Genomic DNA, 20,494 nt, shown 5'->3' with positions numbered 1-20,494 from the left:
AGTTGGACCTTATATGGCTTTAGAGCACTTTAGATGAAATGATCACAGCATCAAAGCTCTATTGACTATTGGGACTAGAGCTTCTTCTTCCTCTCTTCCTCTCTCTTTGAGCTTAGTCTAGTTGTCCTTAATCTGCATTTTGTCAAAAACCAAAATGCTCAGCTGAGTTTGGCATCACAAGCCTGTCAGTTTAGATTAGGTTAAAGAACCCAACAGCATCATTGCTCCCTGTCTTTTTCCATCATCCTGAAATGTGCCTCCGGTTTGACCCCTGAACTTTAAACACTTGATTCTATAGCATTTCAGATGGATTCAAGATATAAACAGGACTTTTGCAAAGGGTGGTCCTTTCCCTTAGCAGCAATTATGTTGGAAATTCACTGCTGTCCACATTTATGACCCTCCTTCATTAAGTATAACGTAAATGTTGCAAAAAGGATGATATACGACCTTTAACATTTTAATAAGGTCAATCTTTAAAGTGAGAAAAATATTTTTAATGCAATACAAAATGGAAACTCCAAAAGTAGTAGAGATGTATTTTAACATGTACCTTTTATTCTTTATGGAAACTCATCATGATCACATGACTGAAGCATGCTTTGATTACTTATTAAAAGGATGACCAGACCTACAAAGAATCTGCCCCATTCATTTAAAACTGCAACTTCCTTCAATACAATTAGGCCAAGTGAGGAAGTGTGTGCGTGTGTATCTCCAGAGGGGTCTCCTTTCTGTGATTACACCCAGAGGGTCCCTACAGGATGCAGCCTCTTAAATCTCTGTCAAAAACTGCTTTGTCATACCAAACACATACACAAAATAAATGAGGTTTTGATTGATATGGAGAAAATGTGTTATATTTTCACAAAAAACATGGTTGGATCAAGCAGATTTTTCATAAATCCAAAGAAAGATGCAGAGCACATCCACACCTCTGATCCTGGCTGACTAACAAGCTTCCTATTAAACAAACACATTCTTTCTGCAGCCTCCCCTCCCCTCAGGTCCATCACAACTGGAATCCACCCTCCTAAATAAAGCAGGAAACAACAGACAAGTCACCCATGTAGGCAGGCTGAGACAGCGATTCCTGCAGCAACCTCCTCCCAGCACACACTCACACATGAAGCGGAGGTGGCATCATGTTCAGACATCCTTGTCTGTGCTGTTCCATGTGCGTGTCGTGCAATGTCACAGCCGGCAGCCCTTTAACGTGATGGATTCAAGCAGACAGGTGCTTAAATCAGCCAGAACGCACAAACATGGGGCCTCCCACTGAGCTGCCACCACGCTCCTTCCTACCCCACTCACACCTCCAACAGAAATCAACATGCTAAGGAGGGAAGGGTCTTTGATGTGTTTTATGTGCCTCTGGTTTATGCGAATATAAATAAGGACACACTCGGCTCTCTCTGATGTACACTTTTAAGTAAAGATGCAAAACAGAAAAAAGGAAATATCATCACTTGTTGGTGGTTTTTAGTCTTCAGAAATATTCTTGTTAGTGGGTTAGCTTGGTCAGCTGACAGACCAGACTGGCTCAGTCTCTATAGAAAAACACGATGACTTGCAGGATGAATTCTGCCTCTACAATACTTTGACATGACATAAAACTTACTTTTCAGCCTCTCTGTTAATCAAATCAACAATTAGGATTTCTAAGCACACAATTAATAGCTACAGTGCCCTCCATAGTTAGCAGCCTGAATTAAGATATGCAAAAGTCTTGAAATAAATGAATATTTTAGCATGGAAGATCAGTCAAACTTTGAAAATCCAAAATTGTCTAACTTGAGTACATTGGTTAAGTTGAAGATTATAGCTCACTTTATAGAAATACAGTTTTTGACATATTACTACTTACTTAATTATTACTGATACCCCAGTTATTGGTATCTCTAACACCTCTGATGCACCTTTTTGTTGTTTTCAAGAGAATTAAAGGGTTAAAGAACATTTCATAGTGATGCTTTCCTGTTTGATTGGCTGCAAATACACTATATTGCCAAAAGTATTTGCTCACCTGCCTTGACTCACATATGAGCTTAAGTGACATCCCGTTCCTAATCCATAGGGTTCAATATGACGTCGGTCCACCCTTTGCAGCTAGAACAGCTTCAACTCTTCTGGGAAGGCTGTCCACAAGGTTTAGGAGTGTGTTTATGGGAATTTTTGACCATTCTTCCAGAAGCGCATTTGTGAGGTCGCACACTGATGTTGGACGAGAAGGCCTGGCTCTCAGTCTCCGCTCTAATTCATCCCAAAGGTGTTCTATCGGGTTGAGGTCAGGACTCTGTGCAGGCCAGTCAAGTTCATCCACACCAGACTCTGTCATCCATGTCTTTATGGACCTTGCTTTGTGCACTGGTGCACAGTCATGTTGGAAGAGGAAGGGGCCAGCTCCAAACTGTTCCCACAAAGTTGGGAGCATGGAATTGTCCAAAATGTCTTGGTATGCTGAAGCATTCAGAGTTCCTTTCACTGGAACTAAGGGGCCAAGCCCAGCTCCTGAAAAACAACCCCACACCATAATCCCCCCTCCACCAAACTTTACACTTGGCACAATGCAGTCAGACAAGTACCGTTCTCCTGGCAACCGCCAAACCCAGACCCGTCCATCAGATTGCCAGATGGAGAAGCGCGATTCGTCACTCCAGAGAACGCGTCTCCACTGCTCTAGAGTCCAGTGGCGGCGTGCTTTACACCACCGCATCCGACGCTTTGCATTGCACTTGGTGATGTATGGCTTGGATGCAGCTGCTCGACCATGGAAACCCATTCCATGAAGCTCTCTGCGCACTGTTCTTGAGCTAATCTGAAGGCCACATGAAGTTTGGAGGTCTGTAGTGATTGACTCTGCAGAAAGTTGGCGACCTCTTCGCACTATGCGCGTCAGCATCCGCTGACCCCGCTCCGTCAGTTTACGTGGCCTACCACTTCGTGGCTGAGTTGCTGTCGTTCCCAAACACTTCCATTTTCTTATAATACAGCTGACAGTTGACTGTGGAATATTTAGGAGCGAGGAAATTTCACGACTGGATTTGTTGCACAGGTGGCATCCTATCACAGTTCCACGCTGGAATTCACTGAGCTCCTGAGAGCGACCCATTCTTTCACAAATGTTTGTAAAAACAGTCTGCATGCCTAGGTGCTTGAATTTATACACCTGTGGCCATGGAAGTGATTGGAACACCTGATTCCAATAATTTGGATGGGTGAGCAAATACTTTTGGCAATATAGTGTATATCATCACACAAAAGCTTATTTCTTTCACGTTATCTTCAAAAGGGTAAATGCAAGAAAACATACCATCCACAAGACAGAAAGCAGCTATTATAAAACAAAAATATGAGGGCACTGGAGCTATGACAAAAGAGGTTTGAGAAGGACCCACGTTTACTTTACAATACCACACAGTTACCAGGATAGTAAGGGAGGTTCTCTGTTCTTCTCTGGGCAAACAGTTTTACAAGCGCAACCTATATACCTGATATTTGTACTTTTTTCAGAAATGCTAATGTTTGTACTCTACTTTACTTTTAAATTAACATTAAAAGCACAGCATAAATGCTAATAAACTCACATGCACAGCTAAGAAACTCCACCTTATACCTGCACAAAATTACAATGCAGAGTTTTGTTTTTCTATGCACAGGCAGAGTGGAACCTGAGGTGAGAATGTGACAGCTGAATATAATTTAACAGCTAGCGTGTTTCTGTTGTTTTTGTTTCTGTATTAAAACAAAAGATTGAATACTGGTGGGAAATGAAATGCAAAGAGAAACAAGAATCGACATAAAACCATAAAAATATTTTCAGTCAACCCTCAGTTCATATTACTCTGTATAATTCAATAATAAAACATGGCGCTCATGATAGAGATTCTTTATGTTTACTTTTGAATTTCCTGCATGTGTGCAGCTCTGGTAGAAACCTTGCTTTTTTACATATGTTTGAATAAATCATGTTTAATGTTATAATGACTAAGTGCCAGGTAAAAGGGGTTTCTGAACTTGTAATTACATGGGGGAGACTCAGGATCAAATCATAAAAAAACAATAAACCTGCCCAAGTTAAAGACTTAATGAGTAGATATTCTATGTTCTATCTAATCTATTAACAATACAGGTAATTATTCTGGTTTACTCTAAACCAACTTGACAGGCTCTGTTATTGGGTCTGGTTGGCTGAGCAGGTAGAAGATAGGAAGTGGCTTAGAGCTCCAGCATGACACAAAACAATGTTAGAGAATAGGCCTTAACGTGAAGTTCAGAGCTTAGTCATTGAGCTAAGACTAAAACTATAATAATAGTTATGAGAAGAAATAATTGAAAAACAGACATGTGAAAGTCTATCCCTGAATCAGCAAGCTTTCAATCACGTGATTTTCTTTGAAAGGAATATATATATATATATATATATATATATATATATATATATATATATATATATATATATATATATATATATATATATATATATATATATATATAAACTTGTAGTTTATGCTCTGCTTTAGGGCAGCAATGGTTGCTCCTTTGCCAACCAGAGAGGAACTGAGAGTAGATTTGTCACCTGAATGGTAATTCTCTCAAAACAAAAAAAAGCATCATACATTGACGTGGGAAAACATTAAATAGCAAGACTGTTTAGATCTTCATTCCCACTTCAATAAGTGATGCCAATATATGGCAGGCAGCTGTACCAGCCTTTTCCCAATATTTAAGTTAAACTGAATTCACCGACATCGTCAAACCAATGGGAAACCAAGTCTCTGAATAAACTCAGGTACGCTTTTATGGCTGAACCGGATGGCTTTAAGGAAATCAAACAGAGTAAACAAAAGAAAAGAAAACAACATACACTTACTGATTAACTTGAATAATTCTTAATTATCTACTACAAATATCAAGGAGATGTCATCAAAAAAGCTGTTCAATATGAAAAAAAAAACAGACCAGCATGTCTCTCCATCTTTACTCACATTGATGATTAGGGTCAGCGGCTCTCCTGAATGGTGTTTGATCTGCTTCTCCTTGTTGGCGGTGAAGAACTGAGGGTCCTCCACATATCCCAACTGAAAGTGCTCTTTATGATTCTCTCTGTCATTCTCCACAGTCCTGTCATCAGAGAAGCTGGGGCTGTCCCCCGTGTAGCGGACCCCATTCAATATAAACTGCACAGATGTTTCCTGGGACTGGCTGGACTCCGGAGACAGACAGATGATAGTAGAGGTGGATTGCACGGTGCAGTTCTGCAACAGATTAGGACAGATATAAATCTAAGACTTTTTAGATAATAATATTGTGTTTTGCATGTAGGATGGCTGATGCATCGCTTACTGTTTGCCCTATTTCCAGAACATGCATGATGACACTCTGAACCAGATTAAACCCTTGACCTTTAACTGTGATGGTCCTGCCACCACTGCAACACAAACACAAAATAATTTTTACATTTTAATCAGAAAGAGAAGTCCATAATTCCCTCAGAGTGTTCAAACAGGGTATACACCTGAGGAAGCTCTTAGTTGGGTGGATGGAGCTGATAGTTGGGTTCTTCTCATAGATGTACATTTCGCTTAGCTCCATTTCCTGACAAGGATGGTCCTCAAACTCCACACACACGGTCACCGGCTCAGAATCCACCTCCAAGGTTGGAGGCATGATGCATTTAATCATTTGATCTGTTTTTCTGGAAAGAAAAATATGTCAAAAGACATAAATATCAACACTCGAGATTTTTAGAGAAAAAAGTTTAATCCAAAAAATGTTTCTGATTACAGCTGCAGTTACATTTTGTGCTGCTTGGCAGACTTTCACAAGAATGGTGGAGCTATTTTGGTATGCGCTATGGCAACAGCTAGAAGTGCTGAATTTAATCTTGTGAGAAGTTATGCAGAACTTGTAAAGCAATGCACTCTGAATATTTAATTGTCTCTTCATGCATTTAATATCTGCTATTGAAAAAGGAAAGCTATTATGTGGAAAGGAGAAAGAAACCATGCAAATGATTTCTAATTGTAATGGTTAGAAACTTGCAAAGCAGACAACTTGAAAAGGAAAAGGTTAAAAACTAGCTTGTACTCACTCTGTGATGGTGCATTCCTGTGTTTTGTTGACCTTGACTCTAACCTGTGAACCAATGTCTAAATGTTTTCCATGAATTGTCACTCTGGTTCCTCCAGCAGAAGAACCATTCTTTGGATCTATGAACTGCACACTGGGGACCTGCGTTCAGAATAACGATGCAACACACAGAAAACAAGACAGCGGATTTATAACGGGACACACAGCAATGTCTCTCACTGGCTTAATTAGACAAAATTTCTTCTTCATGATGCTTTTCTTTGCAACACATAAAACCACTTCACAGAGATTTAAATGTCCAATTTCTGCAGATTGGCAGAGATGGTGGTGACTATAACAGCAGAGACATGAATAAAACTGTGAAGACAGCCCACGTTGCAGCACGTTTCTGTGCTGCTGAAGCCATTAGCTGGCCCAGGCCAAACTAGTTCAACAACTCTGTACTTTCTTGCAGTATTTTTACAAAATGCAGTTAATACTGCTGGATTTTACTTGGATGCCCCAAAATAAAATCTACTTTCGATGTTCATTTAGAAAATCTTGGACATTATTATTCAATTGGCTCAAATTAAAGTCAAGGTTGCTACTGGGAGGAAAAAAGATGAAAAGAAAAGTGCTCCAACATAAGAAGTGAAAACTGGGAATGTAAAAAAGTTGAACACAGGTGGCCACAGTCTGGACTCCAGGTTCATTATACGGTGAGGAAAATAAGTATTTGATCACTGCTATTTTGCAAGCTCTCCCACTTCGAAATCATGGAGGGCGTCTGAAATTGTCATCGTAGGTGCATTTGTATGATACAGCTGCATATGAATTTCAGAACACCTACAGTATCTATCAGCTAGAATTCTGCCTGTTAGTTTTCCTTCAAAATGTCCACCTCCACTCCATTTATTATCCTAAATTAGATGCATATGTTTGAGATCGTTGGCTGCAAAAGACACATAAAACCAGTAAGAGTCCAACTACTACAGTAACAAGGCCAAGACCAAAGAGCTGTCCAAAGAGACTAGAGACAAAATTGTACACCTCCACAAGGCTGGAAAGGACTTTAGGGAAATTGCCAAGCAAAAAAGGTCCACTGTTGGAGCAATCATTAGAAAATGGAAGAAACTAAGTATGACTGCCAATCTCCCTCGGGCTGGTGCTTCATGCAAGATCTCACCTCATGGGATCTCAATGATCTTAAGAAAGGTGAGAAATCACCCCAGAACTAAAAAGGAGGAGCTGGTCAATGAACTGAAAAAAGGTGGGACCACCGTTTTTAAGCTTGCTGTTGGTAATACACTAAGATGTCATAGTTTGAAATCATGCATGGCACAGAAGGTTTAAACAGCTAAACTCCTTCCTAACAATGAACAGCAGCTTCCATGTCTTCAGGTTTCTGTGCGCACTACAGTATGGAGTTTGCTCTTGTCAAGGTCTAAAGTTGATTTCTCCATTTTTATTTAATTTTGAGGCACTAGTGGTTCATTTTTCAACAGTAGGCTGAAAGGAAATGGGATATGAGAGAGGGGGGGAGAAATGCGGCAAAGGAATACAGGTCGGATTCAAACCCAGGTTGGCCGCGTCGAGGACTAAGGCCTTCATACATGGGTCGTGCGCGCTAACCACCGTGTCACCTGCCACTCATTTCTCCATCTTATAGCACTGGACTGATAATAATAATCCTACTTGAAGGATGGGGACTTTTTTTGTCAGCAGGAGAGAGATCACAAAAATCCCACATGACTTTTCTCAAGGGTCCATCTTATGGCCTCTCCTATTCAAAGACATCAACACATGGATTTGCAAACAATGTTCTTCATTGGAATCAGAACAAAACTGAAGTAATATTTTAGGTCCAAATGAAGTGTTTAAAAGTTAGCACATCACTTCAGTTAATAAAACTAGAAACCACTAATTAGGTTTGAAATCTAGGTGTATTGGTGGACCTTTAAAGGCACATTAAGACACTAGAAAAGCCTGTCTTCCACCACCTAAAGAACATCTCAATGTTTAGAGTTGATTAAGACAACAGTGTCTTCACAGGTCTGTCTAGAAAGTCAATCGGACAGCTGCAGTTGATCCAGGATGCTGCCGCCTGCATCCTAACTACAACTAAGAAGGCGGAGCACATCACTCCGAGACAGAGAAAGAAAAAACAAACAAGTCAGTGGGGAGGCTTTATAGCTATGAACAGAGAGAGAGCCATAGTTTCAATCTGTCAACACAACTATCATTTGTGGACTTCATAAATCTGGCCTAAGTGCACAATTGGAAAGAAAAAAAAACATTACTAAAATAGAACCACAAGATTACCAGTTTATAATGAGTTTCATGTAAGGTACACAGCAAACATGTGGAAGATGTTCTGGTTGCATACAACATGAACTGAACATTTTGGCTAATATTCAAAATACTATGTAATATAGGAAAACTGTCACTGAGCATCAAGCTGAACAAACAATCCCCATTGAGAAACATGTTAAGAGTATCTATTGGACATGGGATATGAAAGCCAATCAGAGGTGAGGCTTGCTTAAATATGAAAAGCTGAAGAGAGAAAAACTACAAAACTTGCAGCTGTAAAGTAAAGCGATGAAAGCAAGTATAGTCATGGGGAGGGAGCATTTTTCATTTGCAAATAATTTATGTTTTCACTTATGTGTTTGTGTACACTGCAAAAACAATCTACAAATAAGTAAAAAAATATATAGTGTATTTACCCTTAATTTCAGTAGGTATCTGCCAATGAAATTAGTATGTTTACTCTTAAAATAATATAATTAGATAATATGCACTTGAAATAAGACAATGCAATTGTTTTTTCTTATTTCAAATGTAAATTGTCTTGTTCCATTGGAAAAGTGTCTCACTTACCTCCTCAATTCAAGATAAAATGCACTTATAAAAAAAAAAAAAAGACTTATTAAGATTTAACATTTTTGCAGTGTAGGACATGAAATCTCAAAACAAACTGTAGTATATGGTTGGGAAAATGTTTTTTTTTATATAAAGCTGCTGATGAATGTGTATGCAAAAAAGTATGCATGGACACACAACCTATATACATAGAAACTATATGTATATATAAAGATAGTCCTGGGGCGAAACATCCTCATTCATATCTGAAGCTACCGAATCAGCATTCCTGCTTTTTCAAAACTTTCTATCCCCTCCATGAACCTTGCCTCCAGAGATGGCTCTTATCCTTGCTGACAGGATTCACTTCCTCAGTGAGCAGGGATGGGGCAGACCTATTGTGCTTCTCTGTGTCAATGTGGGTGGAAGGAAGCAGATGTTTCCGTTTAGAATTTTGAGGAAGGAGATGCAGCAGCGACACACATCCTGTCTCCTAAACAGTTTTTCCCCTTTTTCCCTATATCTTCCCCTTCAGCCTTGCTCTCTCATTGAGCATCTTAGAGATAAAAAGGAAAAAAAAGCCTAAGAGGAGTTCCCACAGCAGAAACCCTCCTCTAAACTCTCTGTTACAGTTTCTTCATCTTTATGTATCATGATGGGTTTTCAGATTGGGGTTATTTCTCTGCGGGATGACTCATGGACAGAGCTGCCCTCAGAAGCTTCTGAAACGATGCTGTGAATTATGAAAGACTCTTTGTCTATGAACACACAGAAACAAATGGCTTACATGGGTATTTCCACAGGCTGAATGTCCTTACTCCAATGAGATGTTTGCGTGGGCAGAGGTTAATTTCCACAGCCCTGGCCAGGTTCCCTTGGCCACTGATAAATTCAGAGTAAAGGGGGCATTTTAGCAGTCTCTATATTTGTTTTTGTTGGAAGAGAAAACTACATGACAATTGCTCCTAGCTTCAGCTCAGATGGATGTTTGAAGATTCCCACACACCAGCATTCCTCTGAACCATAAAACACATCTGTTAACACTCAGCTGACACTCTTGGGAAGGCCTTCCCAGTGGGAAGGAAAAGAAAAGAGAAGAATGAGGAGGAAGAAACGGACAGAAGGGAAAGCAAAACACCAACAGGAGAGTCGGAGGCTGATGAATACTCACCAAGTATGCAAAGCTTTCCTTTGACATCCCCATCCCGCTCTGATCCACTTCCACACGAACAGAATCCGTCCTGTCATGTTCAGACCTCCTGGTGCGACACACGAGCCTGAGGATGGAGCATCACAGCGAGAGATCAGTTAATAAAAACACAATCTGGATAACACAATACAGCATACAATTTTGATTTAATAAGGACTTTAATCAAGCCAAATTGTGTGTGAGGGAAATCAGATCATGACGGCTAAACAAAGACATAATATATCTCAGAGAATGGCCCTTATGAGCTAATTCATCAATCCCTATTGGATTTACATATTGAATCAAATAAAGCCTCCAAGGTATCAGATATGAGCAGATGTAAAGTTCAAAGCCCCCCTGACCAAATACGTCTAGCCACAAAGGAGATTAGGAGGGCTGCTGAGGCTTGTTCTCTTGCCTCCTGGCTGTGATTAAACCCTCTGCCACCACTGCACGCTCTGCTGGGACGACTCGTATTAATGACACAGTGGAGAACCTAGGCACAGGGACCCACTGCTCTGGGACCTCAGTGGGATAAATGTACCAGGGGCGGGATATAACCTTTATCTCTTCAATGATCCCCTCCAGGTTGACAGCTTGTTGGTTTATTTAGTCTGCTGCCTGCTGCTGCAGAGCTTAGAAACTCTCAGCTAGTGATTTGATGACTAGAAGAAATTGTTGAGAATTTGAAAAGCTAAATTACTCACACCAATAGGACTTCTTCATATTTCCTCATCTTATAAAAATATTTTTTTTAACCTGATTTCATGCAATAAACTAACACAAACTACTGTACACTTAAACGTTGAAAGACAAAGAATATATGGTTTTTAAAATCTCTGAGGCTTTTGTTTGCCTCCCCTTCTGCAATGACATCCTTAAATCAAATTACTGCAACTAATTTTCCTCTTAATTATCATAGTTAGTAGCCAGTCTATGCATATCCATATATCAGTACACATATAATTGTATGACGACATGGGAGGTTTGTTGGAGAGCGTTTATGGTGGTGGCTGCATCATGATGAGGCATTGCTTTCCTGCAGTTTGAGCAGAGAGCTTGATTAGAGTTGATGGAAAGTGCAATCGACTAAATAAGGGCTGTCATATTCCAGTTTTATAGGATCTGTGTCCTTAATCCTTTAGATCTCTTCCTGTCCAGCACAGCTGGAACAAATGGCCGAATCGCCTCATTGGCTTCCAATAAAGCCTTAAAGAGCCCCGTTAATGACCAGGTCTTTGATCTGGGGAGTAAGAGCAGTGAGATGTCTAAAGGAGGCAGGATATCAGCCCATGATTCCTGGAGTTGATACTGTGGAAATATATTCAAGGCAAATCTTGGAAGAATATAGAACCACACATATAACTATTATTAATCTGCAACAACTGTAAATTTCGTTACCTGCAAAAAGTTTGCTACTTTCTAACATGCAGGGCACAGTTTGTACTAAATTATCTTATTCAGTTGAACATTTCTTAGAATCCTTTTTCATAAAAGTGCATTTATCTTATGCTGCTGTTTGTTTTATTACCATATTTATATGTATCTCTGTTATTGCATTTAACTATCACTTTGCTGATGACACAAATTAATTTCCAACGGGACTCAGTAGGGAGAGTAGCTGTCCTGTAACAGAAATATTACCTATTGTTAGTTTGATTCCAGCTTCCTCTTGTTATATTTCACTATGCCCCTGCGCAAGGCACATAACAATAGCTCCTTAACGATTTGGGTGTTTGTTTATGAATGTGGGGTAATGTGGCTATAGTGCAAAGAGCTTAAACTATTGGTAAGATTACAAAATGTTATATATATTTCTATTCTATTCTAGGGGTGGAACGGTTCACAAAATCCACGGTTCGGTTCGGTTCACGGTTTCTAATCACGGTTTTCGGTTCGGTTCGGTATATGTTGATTGTTAGCCTGACATGTTGGTCGTGTTGCTGTTAGCATAAACAAAACGTGTTGCATAATGCTTGCACACTGTTTTTATCCACAACTTTCTTTCCGCTGTCATCGTAGGTCACTCTAAATGCAAAGTGGTCCCATACAGCAGACCTATAAAGTGCTGCTGGCGCATCTTCCAACTCCTGTTGTTTCCCACTCGCCATACCCACACAATTCTCCACAACAACTGATTTTTTTTCTGCTACACCTGGCTAAGCGGCTTTGCTTCTTCTTCTTCTTCTTGTTTACTACTGGTGGTTGGCTTTGGTTGCAGTACCGCCACCTTCTGCTCTGGAGTGTAACCGCTTCACCTATGAGAAAAAGGAGCTGCGCATGAACCGAACGCAACACAGGCGAATCGAACAGAGACAGTCGAATCGAACGGTTCGGACGGTTTTCATAAACCGTTCCATCCCTATTCTATTCTAGTCTAGTCTATGAAAATATGTTAAGGGCTACATAACTTATTAAAAGGGTAGAGTATTAAGCCTGGTTTATGCTCAGACACCAGGTTGTCTGTCGCAGTAACGCAGATATGTGTTAACTGACCAATCAGATCAGATAGACCTCTGATTGGTCAATTCTACATCCGCTCTATGCTATGTGTATTTCCTGTTTGGCACCTTACCGGCTTGTTTTGTTTGTATGACCGCCATTGTGGAAAACGACTCATGAAGATGGAGCAGCTAGAAGAACGAGTCTGCGAAGATGTGAGGAAGTACCCACATCTGTACGACTTTCGTTCTCCACACCGCGAGGACAGCACATATTCAAGCAATTCACAGAAGAGAAATACGCCACCCACCACGCCCCCAATCCTAGCTAGTTTGTGATTGTCCCTCTTGTGTTGTGGTGTGGAATAACATAGCGCAGGCCATGCTTCAAAATCAAAACATAAGTCAAAAATGTCTGTGTCATACATGTACCTGCGACAAGCCAGCTGCGACAGACTGCTGCGGGAGTAAACACAGCCCTTAAGGTCCCTTCGGTATGATCAAAAATATTCAGCCTGAAAGATTTTATTTTAGGATGGTAAAGGTGGCTGAATGTATATGCACAAATTTTTCCTTTAATTATGCACTAATTTGTGTACAGCTGCCAGATAAAATTCAATTGAAATACATTGTGGTTTGTGGTTTTAACGTGAAAAAACAGGGAAAAAGGTTTAAAGGCTATGAATACTTTTTGTGAATCACCATGTATAAGAGGAAGAGCTGTGCTTCAAGCTTGTCTGCTTGTACATTCAGGTTAGTCAGAGATACGGTCAAGAAATTGGGGCTAAAACTAAAAGGAAATCTGTGCATGAGAGGGTTGTTAAATATGTAATTCAAACTGAAACGTTGTACGTGCTTGCTATATCTAAGACTGAACCACTGTAGCGTTTAATGAAGCCCATTTAAAGTGTGAATTTTGCTCCTTTGCCTGAGTGGCTGTTGAAAATACTCTAAAATAACCTGCAGTATCTGTAGACCCTGCTGAGGCCTACAGTGCTGCTCATTAATAACAAGAGCATCAGGTAAAGAATGTCATTACCCTCAAATTAAACTCCTGCCATTACCTGGCACGAGGCCGCTCTTTGAGGGACATACGTAATTTCACAGGCTGTAATTTGGAGAAGAATGAAAAGGGACAAATGTAATCAAATGCAAGTTCCCAAGTTCAAATCTGAGGGACATAAGAGACCAGGAAGTCTGTATGAGACTTAACATTGGGCGTGTTTAGAAGGTCTGAGGGTTATCAAAACAGTATATCATGTTATTAAACATTATACCGACAGGCCAATTGCCCTAATATAATATTAGAAAATGTGTGATATTTGAGTGCTTTAGCTTATATTACTAAAAACAAAACAAACATCTCCTAAGACAAAAGCCACATGAAACCTATGATTTAAACTTTCGAAAGAGAAAATGTAATTACCACCCCTACAGTGAACGGATAAAATGAACTAGACAGGTTTCTGTTTGTTTTGGGGCTGCTACTGTAGCTTTTCTTGTAACTAAAACCCAAATATTGCACAAGACCAACAGTTTCCCACTGTAATACAACCACAGTCATACATTATCTTGCATAAGCCCACAAGTGTTGAAAACCTTGAATTTTGGGGGGATTTTAATAAGTTGAATTGAAAGAGTTCAATAGATTTTATTTGACAGACCCGTATATGTTAAAATGAAACATGGTTTTCTAAATAGTCTACAAACTTTGCACAATTAAAATATATTTTTCTAGATAGAGTTAGATTCAGGTCTGGGCTCGGATTGGACCATTACTGTATGTCTTAATTAACCATTGTAGGTCAAAATGTGTATTAATGGTTGTTTTTCCTGCTGGAAACTGGACTTCCACCAAAGCATCTAAGCTTTTTTCAGCATTTAAGAAATGTTTCATTATAACTGCCTTGCCTTCATTCGTCTCCCCATTAGCTTGGAATCTCCTCAGCTTCCTCTCTGCTAAGGCAAAGTAATCCTACAGAATGATGCAGGTGAAGCACGGTGGTGGTAAGCATGATGTGGTGCTTATACTGGATCTGCAGTGTTCCACTTTTCCATGTGTTTGCTGTGTCCCCTAGATAGCTAATAGCAAACTACAGACAGGAATTTTTATGACCTTTTTTCAGTGATGGCATTTTTCTGCTCATCCCTACATAATGGTTAGATTAGATAAGTTCACTGGTAATGGTTAGCTTAGGATTCTGTCACCTCATCTGTGCATCTCTGCAGCTCCTCCAGAGTTTCCATGGACCTCTTTTTTTTTTTTTGGACTAATGCTCACTACATCTCTGACTGTTTATTTACATTCCTTGGTAGGTTTGCAACTATACAATTTCTACGGCTGAACAATGCTTTAAGATTCATTTAGGGGTTTATATGCAGAGTGCCTAAATGCATAAAAAATAAATTTAGCAGATTTTTATTTGTAAAAAGTAAAAATGGTTACAAGGCATGTTGTATTTTTTATGATGGTTCTCTAAGAGACTGCAACACAAAAAACAAAAGACAGAAATAGCAATGATTGACATTATGGCTACGTTCATACTGCAGGCCTTGATGCTCAATTCCGATTTTTTTTTTTACACCCGATTTTTTTACGTTGCCGTTCATATTTCCAAATATATGCGACTTGTATGTGATATCCTGTGTGAACTGCAGTCATAGAACACGAGTGTCCCGCATGCGCAGTAGCGGACGCATTACGTTACAGGCCAGCATGCTCTCTTTTTCTGGGAGTAAACATGAATGGTAGTGCCGGCGCGCATCTAGCGGTTTTTCTTACCATAAAAACTAAAAGCTTCTGCGGAGCAAGACGCATAATAGTGACCTTTGTCTGGTATTAATGACGTTCAGGTCGGATGAATCAGACCTGGCCATTTAGACATAAGTCGCATTTGAAAGATCTGATTCGTATTGGATTCAGGACCACATATTCAAGTGGCCTGGGTGGGATTGGAAAAAATCGGATCTGTGTTGTTCAGACTGCCAAGAAAAGATCAGATCCAGGTTGCATATGGGCAAAAAAATCGGATTTGGGTCACTTCAGGCTGCAGTGTGAACATAGCCAAAGGTGGTGGATGTATTTCTTATTCCAGTCAAAAGGATATAGTGAGTCCCATCAGGAATAAACAGAGCAAGACTGACCCCTGGTCCCCATTCCAATGCCCACACACTACAGAAGAATCATGGTTGACAAAGGGCAATATTTGGGCAAGTACTGAAGAGTCTCCTATCATTTCCCCAGAGCGTCTGATGAGGACCATCAACAATCAGCTCAGGGTGTGTGTGTGTGTGTAGATGCAACTGTGTTGTCTAAATCTTGCTAAATGGACAGGGCGAGGGCCACTTAGCTTTTGAATGAAACTGATAAGAAGGGCGGTGTGAAGAATTTTCGACAGACATCAAGAGACGCACTTCAAGTAAATGAGCTGCGCCCAGGCTGACATTGCCATTAATTAACATGTCAACACAGAGTGAGAGGAGAAGAGTTCTTCCAGAGCTGCACACTTTCCTTCTCAGCACACAGATGTGAACTTTGGCCTTTTCCAGCACACGATCAGGCACCTGTCTCAACAGCCTCAGTAAATGGGGTCACAGACGTAGGCGCTGTGCTTGTATGCCAAAGGGTGTGGGACTCTAACAGAGCCATTCTGAACTTGAAGTGTCGTGAATGAGGATAATTAAAGCAAAAGACTCATACGTCTTTAAAAACTTCCAAGTGACAGACACTATTTTGATCCATACATTTTTAATAATCTTATATTCCTGTTTATAAGGATGCAAGGAGGGCTATTAATGAGTCTAAATCATTTCTATTCAAAAAGACTACATAAAAAGTCTCACTGTCTATAATAAGGCTGAATTATTTGTTAAATATATATATATATATATATATATATATATATATATATATATATATATATATATATATATATATATATATATATATATATATATATATATATATATATATATATATATATATATATGTATATCAGATAGTGAGATAAGAATTTCTAATATCTGGTTTAAACTCCTATTTTTTCTGTTTAAATGACCAAATGTTGAAAGTTGATGTTGAAAAACACGCGAGTGTAGATGAAGAGATAAGGTCCAAGTTGATCAGCCACGGGATGCACCAACAACAATAGAGCCGTGAAGATTTACTCATGCATGTGTATGCAAGTCAAAAGTGCTGACAGTGTCAGATGCACTAACATGTTGTGATTTGTTATTGCATCTTCCAGCAGTGAGGATGAGCTCCTCTGTCACAGCAGCCAGGAGCCAATGAGAAATGGCAACAGGAGATTTCATCATCCCTGGAGTGAACTTTTTTTTCTTTTCCAGCTTCGGAAAGGGAAGGGTTGCGGATGTGTCAAGCTTTTGGAGTGACAGGTGAGACCCGCAGGTCACCCTGGAACTGGTTTTAAAACAATGATTGGCTTCACTGGAGCACGACCAGATAAACACTTCTATTCAAGGAACATTACAGATACCGAATAGAAGTTTTGGATGTAATTGCGGAGTTACTGAGCTCTGTTTCGCCAGTGTCAAAGCAGGGTCCTGCTGTCTCCATGGTGACAGTGCGATGGTCCCCGAGCCACGAGGGGATAGGAGCAGAGTCATTTAAATTGAGAGATGTGCTGCATAATAATATTTGTGGAAATTAGCATTGTGAATACATAAAAACTAACCACGAATGCAGGGTCAAGATTATTTTTGAAGAGTAGAAAAAGGCAGATGCTATGTGAAAAGAAGTTTAATAGTAGGCTCAGCTATTTGCAGGCTTTTTTTTCTTTTTATTTCAATCAATAAAATCTAGTGTATCAAAAACTGAAAATAACTGCTGACAACTTTACTGTCTTGTCAGAGATTTTTTTTTTTCTTAAAGTGTATTTACTGCTAAAATAAATGGAGTGTAGGCGATTGTTGGACCAAGAACTTCAGATAATTGGGATTATGAATACAGCATATAAGTACTATGGTAACCTTCCTGGTATGTTAGGAGAGGAAAGCATAAAGTTCCCACAATTCCCCAAAATACGGGACCTTAAGTAGGTTGATTTCGGTTTCTCTCCACTCTGCCGCCAGAATCTTAGACCTTGAATTCCTTAATAAGATCCAAATGTGTTTTATCTGAAAATAGGACTTTGGACCAGTCAGTCCAGTCCTTTTTCCTACTTACTAAGATGTTTCTGATCTTTCTTAGGTTCAGGAGAGGTTTAACACAAGCATTGGAAAAGTTGTAGCCCATGTCCTTTAAATGTTGCTGTCCAGTAACTGTTGAAGCTCCTGCTGCAGTCAGTAACTTGCGGATCTCCCCAATGTCTTGTATCTAATGTGCTTTAAAATCTCCTTGATGCTGCAGTTATCCTTGCTACTTCTTTTCCTTTTATTACAACACTTTTTTCTTTCCCCCAGTTTTCCTTTAAAATGCTACAGCATATGATACAACACTCTGTTAACACTAGCTTGTGGTGTGAGTCATGCCTTTCTTCTGGACATTAAGTCAGGAGTCCTTCCCATGGCTTTTTCGGCAACAGCAGCATAAATATGTTTTAAAAACTGATTTTTTTGTACAACCTTTCATAATATTCACAGAATTTGGGGTTTACATTCACTTTAAGCCATCATTAATGCTACAATATTTGAATACTTTAATAAGTCCTTGGGCAAAATCAGGCAAACAGTATCTGCCTCTAGCTGAAAGCATGGCCTTTTTTCTATTTAGTTGTAATGGGGTGACCAAATGCTTAGGACAACTTAGCAGCCTACAAACTCAACAGTAATAGAGTTTGAAAAGCATGATTGCATCTCAGGAGACTGCGCCTGTTTTCAGTATATGGGAAAAGATAATGTACAAAGGGAAATCAACAATTTCCATGATGATGAAGAGATAACAAAGCACATTTTGTTGCAATACTGTCGAAACCTGATCTCCAAAGCATGACTGGACAGGCTGGTGAATCATTCAAAGACTAAAGATCCAGTGTAAAACCATGAGACATCTCAGCACTCAGAGAAAAAAAACACCTGGTTCTGCCTGCACATACATTTGGTTATGCATCAGCTTACTGTGCCATGACTTAATTTGGAAACAAAGTAACAATCTGTTTTTAACTGTGTAAAGCCAAAACCCTTAATGTAGAGAAGCCGTAGTATTCTATAGGCTCGTAATAGATCCCTTATAACAATTATTGTGTTCTTACTGTGTGACTATTATGCTGTAGATACACAGTTGCCACATGAACACATTCACATAAATTATAAGGGTAGCGTGATCTGATAGCCTCTAGGCCCAATTAAGGCACTTTTGAATGATCTATAAAAGAGCAGCTGACTGCACTCAGTCCTGATCTCTGTTTTTTAACTAGTGACAGATGGAGAAAGTCATGCCATGTTATTTTCCAGTACAAGGATTTCGGAAATATAAAAACACAGTGTTTATATAGTGATTGTAAGATTGCACATCAAGTTAGAATCTCTATGATGTATTAAAGGGTACAGATTACCAAGGGAAAAACTAAGGTCTTCAAACTTCTTTAGCTGCTAAGGTAGTAATTATATACATGGCATTGATTTTAATGCCTTGTTATTAGCATACTGTACAAGCCTCAGCTGTGAGAAATGCTGTAAGAATTTCAGGAATCCAACTAAGTCTCAGCATCAGTACCTCCTTAATCCTAAATGATTCAGAAGAGTATAAAATCTAAAATCTCAACAATACAATCTGAATGGCAACATTCCCAACATCATATTTTAGGCATCTATCATAAAAGATCTTTACTGCATTAGATCAGCAAAAGGACATGTTGTGCAGCAATTCACAGATATTAATTTTCAATTTCAATACCAGGTACGGTAGTTGTATGCATTATTTACATATTCTTTAGAAACTATAATAAAGCTGTGACTTTAATCATCAAAAAAAGCTATACGGCTATTTACAAACAAAGGCATGTGTAATCATACTAATATTAGTCCGGGTTTAAAAAAATTAGTCACTACAAAAAAAAAATCTTGAAAATAACTTGAGGTAGCAGGAGAAAAAAAGTGTTTTTCTAGAGATGCAATCATGCAATCATTCACCTGAAGTTTGAATTAGCCCATTTTCCCCTCCTTCATCTGATAGATGATTAGCAGGTCAAAATGTATGTTTTATTTTTTTGGTTGGCTGCTAAATGATACAAAATTAAGATTTCTCCCCAATTTTAAGTCCATAAAGTCATCAACCAAAAAATTACTGCCTTCATCAACGAACCCAACGAAAATCTAAATCAGTATCTCAGACATCACAAAAAAAATGCCTGACTAGTGCATCTCCAATTATTCTTCTATACATTCTACTCTATAATTCAAGCCAGTAAATAAAAAATTGTGGAGTATTTCCAATGATCAGGTAGTTGCCTTTGAAGCCATATCAACCAATATGACCTCAATATTTTAGAACACAAAACCAATATTTCCCCCTAAAGACCTAGACAACATAGAGCCCAGTTCCCCCTTAGTAACCACTGTAAGCACTAAATTGGAGGAGTTGTGTAAAAATATTTTTGAAGCTTTTTTTATGTGTTCCCAGCTGATAAGGAATTCCAGAGCAGAGGGCTTGGTTCCTGTTTTCAGTCAGTGTTGGCAGCTCTGACTGTGCTGTCTGAGTTAAGGCACAACATGCTGCGGTCCAAGACACTCACTTCACAGTTTCTCCCAACAGCTCTGAAAAAACCTTTCTATTCTCTATTTGATTTGTCTTTTCTTTTGCATTTGTCCATCTCTGCTCACTGTCCACCTGATCACTCACCTTTTACAACGAATCTTAGGTTACTATGACAACAGCTAATTGGCACCTATCATCACAAGTCCCGGCTGCCACGTTGCTGCATATTTTAACAGGTCTTTAAATAAAAAATCTTGCTATGACTTTTCTCAG

General features: G+C 39.3%; 1 protein-coding gene across 4 annotated transcripts in view; it reads right to left on the bottom strand.

Moving 5' to 3' along the window:
• Positions 1–20,494, bottom strand: part of plxnd1 (plexin D1) — a 114,503-nt gene that overhangs the window by 38,979 nt on the left and 55,030 nt on the right. For all 4 annotated transcript variants that reach the window (XM_038271345.1, XM_038271347.1, XM_038271346.1 and 1 more), the window contains exons 14-18: positions 10,109–10,214; positions 6,095–6,234; positions 5,519–5,698; positions 5,347–5,431; positions 4,989–5,258 (exon numbers count right to left, since the gene is read on the bottom strand). In XM_038271345.1, coding sequence (XP_038127273.1) covers positions 4,989–5,258; positions 5,347–5,431; positions 5,519–5,698; positions 6,095–6,234; positions 10,109–10,214 — 781 coding nt within the window. The remainder of the gene's footprint in view (positions 1–4,988; positions 5,259–5,346; positions 5,432–5,518; positions 5,699–6,094; positions 6,235–10,108; positions 10,215–20,494) is intronic.

This window comes from Cyprinodon tularosa, unplaced genomic scaffold, assembly GCF_016077235.1.
Source record: "Cyprinodon tularosa strain WSP-4 unplaced genomic scaffold, ASM1607723v1 ctg8, whole genome shotgun sequence".
In the NCBI taxonomy this organism is placed as follows: Eukaryota; Metazoa; Chordata; class Actinopteri; order Cyprinodontiformes; family Cyprinodontidae; genus Cyprinodon; species Cyprinodon tularosa.
The sequence above is the reverse complement of the archived record's forward strand: the minus strand, read 5'-3'. Positions and strand labels throughout refer to the sequence as shown.